The sequence below is a fragment of the Haliaeetus albicilla genome, chromosome 5, assembly GCF_947461875.1.
Source record: "Haliaeetus albicilla chromosome 5, bHalAlb1.1, whole genome shotgun sequence".
Taxonomy (NCBI): domain Eukaryota; kingdom Metazoa; phylum Chordata; class Aves; order Accipitriformes; family Accipitridae; genus Haliaeetus; species Haliaeetus albicilla.
Genome location: NC_091487.1, coordinates 1601410 through 1617162, shown reverse-complemented (window position 1 = coordinate 1617162; position 15753 = coordinate 1601410). Strand labels below are relative to the sequence as shown.

General features: G+C 42.5%; 1 protein-coding gene across 2 annotated transcripts in view; it reads left to right on the top strand.

The window, feature by feature from the left end:
- MIS18BP1 (MIS18 binding protein 1) overlaps positions 1 to 15284 on the top strand; it is a 29619-nt gene extending 14335 nt beyond the window's left edge. The window contains exons 8-16 of one of the 2 annotated variants that reach the window (XM_069783011.1): positions 2365 to 2528; positions 3510 to 3618; positions 5972 to 6842; positions 7765 to 7937; positions 10167 to 10309; positions 12461 to 12615; positions 13221 to 13368; positions 13991 to 14048; positions 14827 to 15284. In XM_069783011.1, the coding sequence (XP_069639112.1) occupies positions 2365 to 2528; positions 3510 to 3618; positions 5972 to 6842; positions 7765 to 7937; positions 10167 to 10309; positions 12461 to 12615; positions 13221 to 13368; positions 13991 to 14048; positions 14827 to 14918 (1913 nt within the window). In that variant the 3' untranslated portion in view covers positions 14919 to 15284. The remainder of the gene's footprint in view (positions 1 to 2364; positions 2529 to 3509; positions 3619 to 5971; positions 6843 to 7764; positions 7938 to 10166; positions 10310 to 12460; positions 12616 to 13220; positions 13369 to 13990; positions 14049 to 14826) is intronic. The other variant, XM_069783012.1, reaches the window with a different exon arrangement.
- Positions 15285 to 15753: the final 469 nt, after the last annotated feature.

Here is a 15753-nt window from a genome sequence, read left to right as displayed (position 1 = left end):
ATCCTTTTCTTCAGAAAAAAGTTGGAGTGTTTCTGAGAGCTGTTCTCCCCACCAAAAGATACCTAATACCTGTCTGTTTTGTATTTTGTTAATTAGGCTGTGTGGAAGAGGTAACAAACTAGCTGGGTGAAGTTTTTTTTTGTGCTTACTTAGACTGCAATGATCAAGAGCATTGACTTGGTTCTTTATTTCTGGTTTGCTGATGTACAACAGTGTCCTGGTTTCAGCTGGGATAGAGTTAACTGTCTTCCTAGTAGCTGGTACAGTGCTGTGTTTTGAGTTCAGTATGAGAAGAATGTTGATAACGCTGATGTTTTCAGTTGTTGCTCAGTAGCATTTAGACCAAGTCAAGGATTTTTCAGCTTCTCATGCCCAGCCAGCAAGAAAGCTGGAGGGGCACAAGAAGTCGGCACAGGACGCAGCCAGGGCAGCTGACCCAAACTGGCCAACAGGGTATTCCATACCATGGGATGTCCCATCTAGTATAGGAACTGGGGGGGGGGCAGGCAATTGCCACTTGGGGACTGGCTGGGTGTCGGTCGGCGGGTGGTGAGCCATTGCACTGTGCATCATTTGTACATGCCAATCCTTTTATTATTGCTGTTGTCATTTTATTAGTGTTATCATTATCATTATTAGTTTCTTCTTTTCTGTTCTATTAAACTGTTCTTATCTCAACCCATGGGTTTTGCTTCTTCTCCCGATTTTCTCCCCCATCCCACTGGGTGGAGGGGAGTGAGTGAGCAGCTGCATGGTGTTTAGCTGCTGGCTGGGGTTAAACCATGACAAACAGCTACAGCAAGTGTTTAGGGGCTGTCCTGAGGGTTAACCCTGGGAAAGAAGCAGGAGTCTGTTTTGGTCTGTAGTAGCTGAAGGCAATGACTCCAGAGCTGTTTATTCTGACAGCAAACCTGACAATTTTTTTCTCCACTTACTATTTTGTCTAATGTACTCTCTTCTTAGTCCTCCTGGGATGCCTGTAGGATTTAATACCTCCAATCAAGGCTCCATCCTTGGGACTCATCCCCTGCAGTGCCCACCTCCTTTTTTAGCTGGGTTAGTTTAAACTCATATCAAGTCCTTGAGCAGGTTTGTTTTATGGCATCTTTATATTTTTGCCACAGTTGAGGCATAGCGATGACAACTGGGGATGGACAGCATTGGTTGTAAAAAAATTCATTATGTTGGCTTTGTTTCAGAAAAAAAGGGTTGTAAAGCCCTAACCTAATGATCAACCTGTTTTCTTCTTTGCCTTGTGATGCAATCCTAGCTTTGTTAGGGACATAATAGCTTTTGGTTTTAACTTTGACTTTTTAATATCTTGTCATACGTTCCAATAGGGTTTTGGCCAAACTTCATTGTACTGTTTGTTAATACTTGTCCTGGTTTCAGCTGGGGTAGAGTTAATTTTCTTCCCAGTAGCTGGTACAGTTTTCTGGTTTGGGTTCAGTATTAGAAGAATTTTGATAATGCACTGATGGTTTCAGTTGGTTCTAAGTAGCATTTAGACCAAGTCAAGGATTTTTCAGCTTCTCATGCCCAGGCAGCAAGAAGGCTGGAGGGGCACAAGGAGTTGGGAGGGGACACAGCCAGGGCAGCTGACCCAAACTGGCCAAAGGGGTATTCCATACCATGTGACATCATGCCCAGTATATAAACTGGGAGGGGGGGTGGGGGTTGGCCTGGGAGAGCAGCTTGGGAACTAACTGGGCACTGGTCGGTGGGTGGTGAGCAGTTGCATTGTGCATCACTTCTTTGTATATTCCAATCTTTTTATTATTGTCATATTATTATTGTTGCTATTATCATTATTATTTTCTTCCCTTCTGTTCTGCTAAACTGTTCTTATCTCAACCCATGAGTTTTACCTTTTTTTTTTTTTTTTTTCCCTGATTCCCTCCCCCATCCCACTGGTTGAGGGGAAGTGAGTGAGCAGCTGTGTGGTGCTTAGTTGCAGGCTGGGGTTAAACCACAACAATACTAGATTCAGATTTTCTTGCTAACGCTATAAAAGCTGTTTTATTTTTTTTCTCTCATTAGTTAGGATTTGTTCAGTGTGACAACTTTTATTTATCATTCTACTTCCCTATATGACCTTTACAGCATTTATAATCTTCTAAACAAAATAAAAAGTTCACAACAGTGAATTTTGTAACATGTGAATCACGTTAAGGTACGCTCATTTCTAACCTGAACACTTTTCAAAGAACAACATAATATTGTGATAAGTTTTATATTTTCCATGTAGTTGGTGCAGATGAGCTGGTTTAGTCACAATATTGCTCCTATGCTTGTGAAGTCTGCAAAGGTGAATTTTCAAGACTATATTTGGGACGAAACTATATTTCTTCTTTTTTCTCGTAGATACAACACCAGAACACAGTTCCATATTTGACTCAAGCAGAGTTTACACTCGTAGTGGCCGTCTTGTTAAACCACCATTAAACTTCTGGTGCGGGCAACGTGAGTTTGTTGATCAGAAACTAAACGTTAGGATAGAAGAAGGTGGAATAGATTATCTGAGCATGGTAAGATTCTTTTGCGTATTGTTACTTAAATGTATCTTAAATATAATGAATAAATTTGGCTACGTATCTAACAGAAAGAGTCCAGCTCTTAGAAGCACCCAGAGAGGCAGGAAATCTTGAAAACATTATAAAAACATTTTAAAACAAACAAACAAAAGTCTTAATCTCCATATTATCAGATAATTGTTGTTCTCTGTAAAATGGGAATAATGGGGAATTACTTCTGGAAAAATAAGTTGGGTTTTTTTGACAGATAAATGCATCAAACCTGAAGTTGGACACATGCACTAGTCTGGGTCACAGAGGTTCCGAAGTAAAACGTTTTTTGTAATACTTTAATGCTGAGTCCGTGCCACAGCATTTCATCGCACGCGGGATGCCCGTGCTGCGGGTGGGTTTTTGTGTTAACCTGTACTGCTCTTGGTTCTCCCCTTCCTGGGTGGGGTTTCACATTCATTTGGACCAGCTGTTTCCTCACTTCTGGTATCCTGATCTGTCCAGGTCACCTCAGTTTTGATGGAGGTGTGCTGTTCTTATCGATTATGGCACTTTAAGCAACTCTGATAATATTCTGATAATGAGTGAAGGAAAGGAGCATTCCTTGTGGTACTTGTGAGGGTTTTTTTTATCTCTCTAAGATTAGTTGGCCTTATGGAATTCAGGGAGTACTAACACTTGTCATCAGCTGCACAGTGAAGGTGTACGTCCAATTTACCACCAACTCAAGCAGTTCTAGGTCTCAAGACTTAAATTTGTGTTTTAGAATATTTAAATTTAAAGGGAGCCTGGCTAAGTTGCTCTGATCACATGCATTTGTATAAACACATGTGTTCATCAAATAGTATTTAGTAGATACTGGTCAATGTAGGTGACTTTTAAATCTACCAATCCCGTAAACATTTGGCTTTTTCAGAGCTGGCATTGGTAGGCTTGATATGTAATCTCTTGCAGAAGTTTAGATTAAATTGTTTTATTTTGAAGATGTTTATTAGTGCAAAATCCCAAACAAAGACCAGTTCCAACTCTAAGAAGAATACAAGAAAGGAAAAAATGAAGACAACAGAAGAAACACCAAAAAGCCGAAGTCAAGGTGAAAAAATTTCTTTTTCTTTTTTTAAAGTTATTGACTAGAATCAGTGGGATTGTGAGTTGGGTGCTGGAGCAGTATGCTGATGTCCTGTTAATGCAAAGAAATTATTTAAATCTTCTAATGGCTGATTGGTTCTTCTATGAAGAATTATCAGAGTAGCATCAATGCCTAGTTTGACAGCTACAAATATAAACTACATTTGTGAATCACTTCTGTATTTACATAATGGGAACATGCAGATTTCTTTCTGGAAATTGAAATGAAAGTATTATGATATTTTTTTTTTTTTGAAATTTCTGTTCCTGTGCTTTGGATCTCTCAACGTAGGTATTACATGTGACTTGAGAGAGCCTGGAGAGAAGTGGAGGTCACCAGTCCAGGGAACTGGTGGTCTGGCTTTCCTTTTTAAGTTGGATGAATGAAAATAAATGAAATGCCTATGTAGGCAAATAAAGTGTATTAACAGAGTTTTAAAACCTTTATTTTTAATAAAATTTGGGAAATAATAGAACCCTGAAAACAATATAAAATACAAAGCAGAAGTTTCTCTTTTAAAGCAACTGTAATGTTTCCTGCAGAAAAGCTATTTGCCGCAGAAGTAAAGCTTTTGGGACATTAGCGTTTGCTCAATCTCAGTCATAGCATTTTGGCAACATTTTCTGTTTACAATTTTATTCTCTATCTGCTCAATACTTTCACATTCCCTTTTGTAGCCTTGATAATAATCCTCATTCTTTTAGTCACCTGGAGGCAGTTTGTCATGGGAGTGAACTGGGCAGGAACAGGACATCTCCTGTGCACGAGGAATCCTCCCTGCTGCTGACTATACTCCCTCTGAGCAGAGGGACACTTGCTCAGAATGAATTCAGTTCTTACAACTGGTTTCATGCTATGTGTTCTTTGTAAGAGCTGTGTGTAAATGGATTTGCTCTGCTTCCTGACTGCTAAGAGGAGGAATGGCCTGCCTGCTGGGACATGCTATCACATCTGTATTGTGTAGCCTTCTGTTCCTGAAGAATTTAATCCCAAATACATAGGAGTGTACATGTGAGAGCAGAAGGTGTATACAGATGGGTTAAAAATGGGATTTTGATCTGTGGATGAACGCTGGGGGAGAGGTAGATAGCTGAGGAAAACGCAGTCAGCACAGAAAATGGATGGTTTGTTGCCTGTTGCTTGGAATGCTGACCACGGAGATAAGAGAGTTGAGCAATACCGGGGGAGGACGGGCAGCAGGCTGTTGCACAGCACAGCTGTGAGCATGATCGGCGCGTGAGTGCTGGACAGTGACAAGATGCCGCATGTACAAAGCCCATGAACCAACAGACAGGGTGGCTATGGCTCGTGCAGCGCGCCTGGCCAGTGAGCGCATGCGTCATAGGCTCCCTATTTTACAACAGAGGTGTGTTTTGGCACCCGCTGGCCACGTGTGCCGAAACCCGTTCCTCTGCAAATGTATAAATACCGGGATTTTTCCGAAGAGCATTGGGCTGGTGTATGGTGAGGCCACCATTGCCTCTGTGGGAATCCCACGTAAAGCTGGCACCTACCGATTGCTGGGCTGAGCTCATGGCACAAGATGGCACAAGAATGTATGGATGGTCCATCTTCCTCACCGTCCTCGGGTCGGTATGTTAATTTGCTTTACAAAATACCCTTAGCATAACACACATCTGTAGTTAATAAATGCTTGCTTTTCTCCCTTATAGTCAGTGTGCATATGTTCACCTTCTCGAACACCACCTTGAAATCACCCTAAAACAGGAGGCCTTTATTTAATCCTTCCAAGATACACATATGGGAAAGGTGCCACGATCTCGGGAAGCTTCACTAGGTGCTGGTTTTACTCAGTTGTGTTTGGTAAAGTTTTGGACATCCCTTAACAGCAGAAATGAGTTTATAGTTATCTGTCAGGTAAATCTTTGGGTTGCAGATTACCTGTGCTACATGTCTCTTAAATGGGGAAGGGGCAGGCAGTACAGAGCATGATGAAATGTTTCCTAGCATCACCCGTTTCTCTCTTAAGTGACATTTTGCTGTGTTTTGGAGGGAAGGAGTGTTTATTTTTGTATCCCAACGTGACCATTCAACAGAATATCCTCCTTGTCCTGAAGAACTCCAGTGTTCTGTTAGTGTGGGGAGAGGCTTCTGCAGAACGTGGGGAGCTGCATGCTGGATGTGTGCTGCTTGTCTCTTCCTACAGACTACAGTCTAAATAACAGAAAGGAGTTCACAGATCTTAACGAACGTGGGATGCATCACATCCCGCAGCAGGCTAGTCTTTGCTTGTCTGAGAACACAGTAATGATTTATGTTACAATGCGTGATATTATACTGACATCATCTCTTTCAGGGAAAAACAATGAAAAAGGAGTAAGTTCCAAAAGAGAAACCAAGTCTGCTGGAAGCAAGGCCAGGTACTTTGTTTCAGATGATGATGAAAGTGATCATGCAATCAGGAGTACAGAAATGAAAACACAGCTTTCTGTCAAGATGACTCCCTTAAATACTGAAGTGCTAAACAAACGTAACTATAATAGCAGAATCTCAGGACGGACAAAAGAAAAGAGAGATGCAGAATATGGAGAACTGACTGTCTGTCAGCAGGCTTACAAGTACTCTTTAAGGTCAGCCAAACAACAAGACAAGCATTTAATAGAAGAATCATCAAGCAAAGATCAGGAAGAGGGATCCAGTGAAGATATCCCACTGTCTATCAAAAGGAAAACCAAACCTTTACTAAAACAAGAGACTCAAACCTCTAAATCTTCCTCTAACTGCAAAAGTTCACAGGATGATGCAAACAAGGTGTCGTGTGAACAAAGGACAGTAAAACGCTCTACTAGCTCCCATAATGTGCCGTTGAAGCAAAGTGTGCCTGAATCCACTGACAGTTCTGGTTTACTTGAAGGAGAAACATCTTCTAGCAAGTCCAGTACTTCCCATCTGCCTGACAAGGCAATGAGGACAAGAAGCAGAGTCAACCCTCCAAGATATTTGCTTGAATCTGACACTGAGACCAAAACCAGTGAAGAGGAATATCATGTAAAAGAAAAGAATTCAAAAGTATCTGATAAAAAAACAAATTGTGAAGTTTCTAATACTGCCATGTCTTCAGCAGCAAAATCCAGAGAACCTGAGAGAAAAAAGGTGCAGAAATCTCTAGACCTTTTTCAAAGGGAAACCGATGGTTGGTCTGAAAAGGAATTACAGAAGCTCAACAGGCAAGTGGTTGCCCTGTCTTCACAGGGCAAAGTTTCCCTGGGGCATCGGGAGGCATAATATACTGGAGGGTTTGGGTGGTCTGGATTTGGATTTTTCAGATTCAGTCTCTTTCACCTTATTTTAAAGGTTTCTTTTACGTTTTAATTTGCTCTTAAAAAATAGGTTTTGTTAACAAAAAAAAAAATAGTGAAATACAGGAGACAACTGAGTATTTTCTAAAATAACTGTAGATGCGTGAGCCTATAGCAGCCCCTACCACTGTCAGCAGTGTAAACTGAGAGAAACACAGATATTGGGCAAAATTTTGTGAATCTACTCCTCTACCTGTTTTTCAGAACCACAGACTTAATCTTGTTAAAAGTGATAAACATTCCTATGAGTAAAATTGAAAAACATGAGTACATAAATAATATGGTAAAAGTATTCATATTTATGATTTAAACAGTAAGTCAGAGGTAGCATATTCTCTTCCCTAATATAATAAAATTTAAACATGACATGCTTATGTACTTAAGTTTTGTAAAGGGAGATTAACTGCAAGAATGCTTAATTAATGCATCGTCCAATTACTTAAACTACCGGGCAGTATTTAATACATACATTAAGTAATAAAATGACCATGTTTGGTTTTGTTTCTTTTAGATTAGAAACCTGAAAAGGCATGAGCTCATGCCTCTGGGGCGGGGTGCACCTGCTGCAAATAAGGAAGAAATTTATCTTGTAACTGAGCTCTTAGTTTAAATTGTTCAAATAAATTTTTGCATGTTTTAAAGCACCTGGACAAGACACCAGAAACAAGATTTTCTACATCCATCGCACAGTGCCTTTCTAGGACAGGCAGCTGGTCTCTGGGTATTTTACTCGGCCGCGTTGCACAGGTTCTTTGGCGTGACGAAGGTTGTGGCTTTGTTCTCTTGGCAGGGCCACTGCTTCGTTTCCAAAGCACAGGAATGGCTTCTGGGTGGAGGTGGCCATGGCGGTGGGGTCTCGCTCTGCTGAAGAGTGCTATGAGAAGTATGTAGAACAACAACAGGCAAAAGGTTCCAAAACAAATGCCAAGAAGACCACCACTTCAGGCAAATCAGAACAGAAAGGTACTGACATCTTGTTTCTGGGTATTTTGTTGTCTTTAAATAATTTTAAATTCAGCATTTATTATGAAATGAGAGATACAGACATAAATGCACATCAGGGTCCAGTAGTGAAGAAGGTTAATTTCCATAGTATAAAGGTTTGTTGGAGACCTTGGAGGATGTCTTAAATGTCTGAAGTAACAATAAGAGAAAGGGTATTTTTAGAGTTTTCTAGTTTTTAGCATGATGGGAAGACTTAAACTGGCCTCGCTACCTAATGGAAAAAAGCTGTTTACATCTGAAGAGGCTCTTGGAGGCCCTAGTAGACAATGAGCTACTTGTAGAGCTATCTATCCAAAAAGGATACAGGGTGCTTGGGTGCACTAAGGGCAACGTGGAGTAAGAACAGCGAAGTTACGTTCCCTGGTGTCTGGGACTGACGTGCCTGTTGCTGTTTTCTGTCCAGTTCTGAAGTCAGTAATTCACGTTTACGGGGAGCAAGTACGCCCTGAAGTGAAAGGCACAAGGTACTCAATCCAGTTATTTAGCACAGAGAAGGTTACAATGACATAGTAAGTGCTTAGGTAAGGAAAGCCATTTGATAACAACTCCTCTAGCTGACAAAGAGATGCCATCACTCGGCCATTGGAAACTGAAGCTTTGAGTGTTACACAACTGTGGGCAAAGACAGCTCTGGTGATGTTTGGCAGTGGTTAAAGCTGTGCATCAGTCTCCATTTACTGAAAGCATTAAAATAATTTTTTCCATCCAAATGAGGTGATCTGGATTACTCACAGTTATTGGACTTCACGCGGGAATGCTTGGCTCCAGTTCTGTAGCCTCGGTAACGTAGAACAGACCAGATGATCTCAGCAGGTTTCCCTGCCCTTGAAGGCAGTGAACTGTGGTGTTGTGCAGACTTGGAAAAGCAGCAGACTGAAGGTTCAAGTGCAGGACAATGCACTTTATTTTTACTTGAATGTTTCTTTGAAATGTGTTGTTGCAGTTATAGAATTTGTGTGAGTCTGCTGGGCATCAGTTTTGTAATTAATTTGACAGAGGTGGTATGTTCTCAAGCATTTTGGAGCACAGAGAGAAACCATCTTATTTTGACCATTCCCATGGTATCAAAATTCCCTGCACTTTTGTGATTACGAAGGCTTTTTCTAATGTTGCTGCTCATTTCTCCACTGCTGATATACTGTAGAGAATTTTTTCCCGTTTCACCCTGGCATTAGATGTGATCAGACTGCAGCTTAATAGAAGACACAATTGTTTTGGTTAGCGAGTGTTTGTAAGGGGTCAGTCTGCCATAGTGGTTTTAAGGTTTTTTGCTTTGAGGAAAGCAATGTTTGGGACCTCTCGGACTCACTTAGGCCTTTTGACTACTGAGACACTCTAAAATGACTGTAGCAAAGCAAAGGACTTAATGCAGTCCTGCATAATACTAAGCAAGGGTCTTTCTTGGCAGGTAGGAGCTGTTCATTGGCTTTCTCTCGGAAGGTGAGTGCATCCTGTTAACAATGAATCTTAGCACAGATACAAAAACACTTTGTTCTTCTGAAAATCTGTGGACTGTGCATTAATTTTCTTCTTTACTTGACTGTCTGCGTAAGCAGCTATTTTAGTTTTTGTCTGAAGATGAGGATACTAGGAAGATGTTCTTCTACATTTGCCCATAAAGTAACTTGTAACGGAAAGCAGGGGATAGGAACACATATATGGGTGGAAGTGAGAAAGTCCTTTCTTTCCTTCAAGCAGGTTTAATGGTTCATCGTTTAGGTGTGGTAATTGGATCAAGGTTTGCGAAGGATGCAACTGTATATGCTAAATTCTCAGACGAGCATTCCATAGACCTCGTGTTGAGGATGCTAGAGTGGTCTCTGCACAGCAGAGCCTTTGTTTGAGCACTTTGTGCCTCTTGGCATGGGTGATAAATCTTGGCGTCTTTTGCCTCTGAAATGCAGGTGCATGGATAATTCTGTTAAAATAGTAATAAAATAGCTGATGTATGATACTTGCAATGGCTATGTAAGGCTCTAGAGTGAGCTTCTGATTAAGATGTAGTGGAGAAATTCTTTTTGAAAGCATAAATTGTGTAAGAACTCAAAGGATCACAAAGAAGCTGTAAGACATTTCCACAAAGGAGAGACTGGACTCTGTATCACTAGGTTTGACTGTAGTTAGCAAATTTTAAAATCATGCCATGTAACTGATATCTTAGAACAATTAATGTTTTGATTCATGTAGATAAGCAGGAGCCGGTTAAGATAACTGCCAAAGTGGGAACCTTCAAAAGGAAGCAGCAGATGAGAGACTTCCTGGACCATTTGCCAAAGGACAACCATGATGATATTTTCATGGCCACGCCCTTTCAGAATAGAAGAGTAAAGGTAAATCTGGGAAAACAGTGTATATATGCGTATGCTTTTCTGGTTGGTATTTCAAGGGTGTGTTGCAAGTCTGCTGGGTCAGTTCCATCAATAAAATCTTGTGGAACTGGGGAAAGAGGCTTATTTCCTTGATTCGTTATTGCAATACTTGGATTGCCAGCAGTAAGAACGTGCAGAACATGGCTTCTGCAGACAAGCGTTAATGCTGAACGAACATGTAAAACCAGCCTGGGGTAGGGGTGTCCCTTCTGCCTCCGCATGGGAGGAACTTGTGAGGCTGTGAAGCATCAGTTGTGCAGTGATGTCGCTGTCCTGGGGCTGACCACTGGGTCCCTGTGCTGTGGAACTGGGTACTTTCTAAGGTCGTGCTGATACTTAACAGGATTTTCTTTCTCTCCTCTCAGCACATCTCGCGTTTAAAACCACTTGCCTCTCAATGCTGTCTGCGGGTGGGTTTCTCGCTGGGAGTTCTGTTACCCTCTTGCCCTGGCCCTTGCCTGCTGTTTACTTACTCTCTCCTCTTTGTTGCCTATTTGGGCTGAAGGGCTGCCCCGTTTCCTTGGCTGGGCTCGCCTTCAGCAACTAAAGCAGGAGGAGTGCCCTCCCCTCCTGCTCCACCTGCAGCCCCCAAACACCCCCGGCAGACACAGCACCAGAGCTGGAGAGCATTACCGCGTCTCTGACAAACCTCCACTTAGCTGTGGTGCAGCACAATTACGCCCTCTAGATGTTAGTTAAGACTCTGTTTTCATTTGTAAAGAGAAAGCTACTCATTTATTACGGGAATGATTTATTATTTTCCCTTGTAGAGAATTTTTGAAGTGTATTTCATGACGCATCTTTTTGCTGTTGTCTGACCAAGCGAGCTCCACCTATCAAAACTAGGGCCTCAGTTCCAGCAGGGACTCCAAACCGCACCCCATGTCTCTTGATAGATTTGTTCTTTTTTGGGTTTTCTTTGTAGCAACAGGGGGTTTTGTATTCTGGCACACTCCCAGAAGTAATGTCACAGCTTATGGGAAAGTCAGAATTTGGTTTCTGTAAACTGCAGTGTGCCATGGAGAAATCCCCATGACTAGTATGAGCAGATTGGCTATGAAAGTCAAAGCATCCATGTCCAAGAGACCCTATTTTTGCAGAGGGATTTTCCAGGAGACTCCTTTTTTGGTAGAATGCAATTTCAGCCAGTGATTCAAAAGGGTTCTCCTTTTTTTTTCTTTTTCTTTTTTTTTTTCCCAAATTCATTTTGCCAACTCGTGCTGTACAAGACAAACTAACTTCCTTCTGTTGCATACGGTGAGAGGTATCCCTCCGGAGAGAAATTCTGTGTATTTAGGAGCTGGGAGTGGATTCCCCTTCCATGAACGAGTCCAGCCCCTCCTTGAACCCATGCAGACTCTTCACATCTGCAATTTCTTGTGCTAAGTTCCAGAGCTGAATTATTTGCTGTGTGAAGAAGCATAATCTTCTATTTGTTCTGAACTGGCATCTGCTGACTTCGTCCTCCTCTTCTCATGGGGAGGAGACAGCAAATAACTGTCCTGGTCCCTGTTCACCCCTGATGCTAGTTATAGCTCTCCCCGCCCCCCAGGACCTGCTGTGTTTTGATCATCCGTGTTGCTCCTCTCTGAACATTTCCAGTTCTCTCCCTTCAAAATGGAAGGACCAGAAGCTCACTGAGTAATCCTGAAATCCTCCTCCTGAGTAGTAATGGTCAGCTTTGAGCTTGTAATTTGAATCAGAAATTATTTTTTGAATGTGTATTAGCAGCCAGAAAAGGCCAGCAAAATGTTGGGCATCAACGAGAGGAGTATTAAGAGCAAGACGGAGGCATCATTTGGCTGCTATGTTGAGTCCTTCCATACCTGCATTCTGTGTACTGTGCACATTGCTGGCTTCTGCATCTCAAGAGGGACATAGTGGAGTCAAAACCGCCACTGAAGTGAGCAAGGGAGTGGAGCGACTGCCTATTGAGGAGAGACGAGAGAGTCTGGGACTCCTCCATTTGGGGAAGAGGGACACCAGCAAGGTTCACAGAGTCGTGAAGAGGCTGTGTCCTATCGCCACTCTGAGGCAGACCCCTGAGAAGCCTTTTCAGCAGACTTTTGCTAAAAAGGGCAGGTCATTGATTGCTCTGATGTGGCTTTGTAGTTGCCAACGTTCTGGGGAAGCCAAGATGATGATGATGATGATGACGGCTTTGCACTTACGGACAACCCGATCACACCTTCCTCAGCTGTCTTCCCTATGGTGAAAACCCCTCAGTGTGAGCATATCAGCCCTGGTATGCTGGTACCCATCAACAGGTAGGAACTCGTACTACTGTCTCTCTGCTAACCTTCTCCTTTTTCATTTTCCCCAAGATTGGGGGGTTTTTTTTGTCTTCTCAGAAAGGTCACTCTTGGAACTGGGACACCAGTTCACTTCCACTGCATAGGAAATCCTGCAGCCCTTGAGGGATTTGTTTAAGGAAAGCTCTTTCCTTTGACAGTGCATGCCATTTGAGCTACTCAAACAAGCATGGGCAATGAAAACAAGGCCAATCGTGTGTCCCTTTACCCTTGGAGAAGGTAGTGATTTGGGCTTCAGCCTCAGCAGAGCTTTCTCTGCTCATTTTGAGTCTTAACCTCATAACCCAGTTGCTTCAGGCTTTACTGAAACAAACTGGAATTGCCTTGAAACTTACACTGCAAGTGGCATTTTCTCTGATGGACAAGAAATGAACTTCATCTGGGCAGATGATGAAGCTTTGTCTGATACTTGCATTAAGAGTTCTAGCATGTAATCTCATGAAACTCTTCTGTCTTGTTATACTCCCAGAGCTGCTGTTATATTTAATTGACAACAACTGTTTTGAATGGCCATGCTACTTTTCCTTCTGAATTAGAGCTGTATGTATAATGCCTTTAAGTGTATCCAGCAGATTCTGCAGGCAGCACACCAGTGACACTAAGGTGCTTGATTACATCTGCAGGAATGATTACGACAGGCATGTATTCAGAATGCAGAAGAACACGCAGGGCAGCAGAGGCACCTGGGACAAGGTCAAGAAGAAGTCGGTAATGCTGGTTTCCTTGAACGTTACCTAGTTCTACCTTAGGGATGCAAAGTTTTGCTAAGCAGCAGGCAAAAGAATCCTGGGATCACAGACTAGTGTGTATATTCAAGAGGGAAAACAGGAACCCTCTCCTACTTCTGCCCAAACTTCTGGGTTTTGTATCTATTTCTCTCGGAGAAATGTTCTTTTCGTTAGAAAAGAGCTATTTATTGTCAGGGTTAAATACATTGCTTTTTTTCAGGATTTGTAACTGCTTTTGAATTCTGTGATCTTCAGGTACATTAAGTTCCTGTTATATTCTTCTGTACAGTGGGAAAGGAAACTAATTCTCACCTTGTATCGGATAGTCCCTGAATTGATGTATTTATTCCTTTGCTATCCTGGGTTTTGTAATTCTTCTGGCTTTTCCATGAAAAGCTGAGATCCCAGAAGCAGAAAAATGAATTCTGCCTCTAGTTTAGTGAAAGCATTTGCTGAACAGTTTAGATTATTTAGTGAAAATGTAGCATAGTGATAGGGCAACTTAATTCCAGGGTAAGACTGACTCTGTGCCAGTTCCCCTGCGCTGTTCTGACGTTCCTGTAGCAGCTGTGTGAGCAGAGCCTTTTTGTCCTTTCCATCAGGCCGAAGGTGTGCTTGGTACACCAGCTTCACGCAGAACCCGGTTCAGTTTTGAGAACAGTAAGTACTCCTTGTTTCTCCTTCATTTCAGGTTCCTTTGCTTACTTTCACATAGCCACTCTTTTGTTGGGTGTCCACAATCTTTGCTTTTAATAATTTTTTCCTGTCCTGGTTTCAGCTGGGATAGAGTTAACTGTCTTCCTAGTAGCTGGTACAGTGCTGTGTTTTGAGTTCAGTATGAGAAGAATGTTGATAACGCTGATGTTTTCAGTTGTTGCTAAGTAGTGTTTAGACTAAAGTCAAGGATTTTTCAGCTTCTCATGCCCAGCCAGCGAGAAAGCTGGAGGGGCACAAGAAGTCGGCACAGGACACAGCCAGGGCAGCTGACCCAAACTGGCCAACAGGGTATTCCATACCATGGGATGTCCCATCTAGTTTGGGAAGTGGGGGCGGGGAATCGCCGCTCGGGGACTGGCTGGGTGTTGGTCGGCGGGTGGTGAGCAATTGCCCTGCGCATCGTTTGTACATTCCAATCCTTTTATTACTACTGTTGTCATTTTATTAGTGTTATCATTATTAGTTTCTTCTTTTCTGTTCTATTAAACCATTCTTACCTCAACCTGTGGGTTTTACTACTCTTTCCCGATTTTCTCCCCCATCCCACTGGATGGGGGGGAGTGAGTGAGCGGCTGCGTGTGGTGCTTGGTTGCTGGCTGGGGTTAAACCACGACATTTCCACACTCTGTTTCTCATAAGCGTCTTTGCTTTTTGGACCTTCTGTAACTGCTTTCTAAGCTCAGGCACACACACTAATACTTTCCTGTTTTTCTTATTGCAGAAGTGAAACAGACCCCTGTTGTAGAGAAGCTCTTTGGGGCTGAGGCAGCAGATTCCTCGGATGAAGAACAGGATTTCTATTTTTGTGTTTAATGAACTTTGTGGGTTTTATTAGTTCAGTACTTATGTGCCTCTTGTACAAAGCCAAGGGCTTTGGCCACCTCTCTGAGATGGTGTTCCTGTCACGTTAGGAGTTCAGTCCGGAAGCCTTGCCCTGGAGTGTTTTTATGTGTTTTAACACCATTCTCACCTCGCTACCTCTCCAGCAACGTCTGTCATTTTTTCTGTGTGTACAAAGTAGCGCTTTCTTGCCCAGGCTCTTCCATTCTGTTGCCCTGGTTCTCCTGGGGGAGGGGGAAATGTACATGGATATGAATTACTGGCAAGTTCTGATTTGTTTTAAGATAAAATATCTTCTTGCAACATAGCTGTGCAATAAACTTATAGTTGTACAGGCTCCAACTCATTGGAATTGCTTTTTAACTCCTCCTACTAAGAATCTGAATTTTTACATTTCTTTAATGTAATAAAAAAGGACAAGCTTATTTGTATGAATCATGCTCTTTGAGGGGGAGAAGCAGTATTCACCAGCTACCCATCAGTCTTGTTTATCTTGTCAGCTGGGCCTGCAAGTTTTCATCCCCTCTCTTGTTTTTGAACAGGGATGAACAGCTGACGCCAGCCTGTTGCTGGTCTCTATTAGTCCCCCGGACCTCATGTGTCAGCAAGGTTATTTATCTCTGTTCATGTCCCTCACTTATTTCTGTAGGGGTCTCCTCACCAACACGCTCCAGATGGGGAGGGAAGGAATAAAAACCTGCTCCTTTGCCAGGCAGCCACCGTGTGGCAGCAACGAGCTGCAGCCTGTCCCACGGCAGGGGAAGCATCACTTGCAGCCAGAGCAGGAGGGAATGGTGGTGACCAGTGG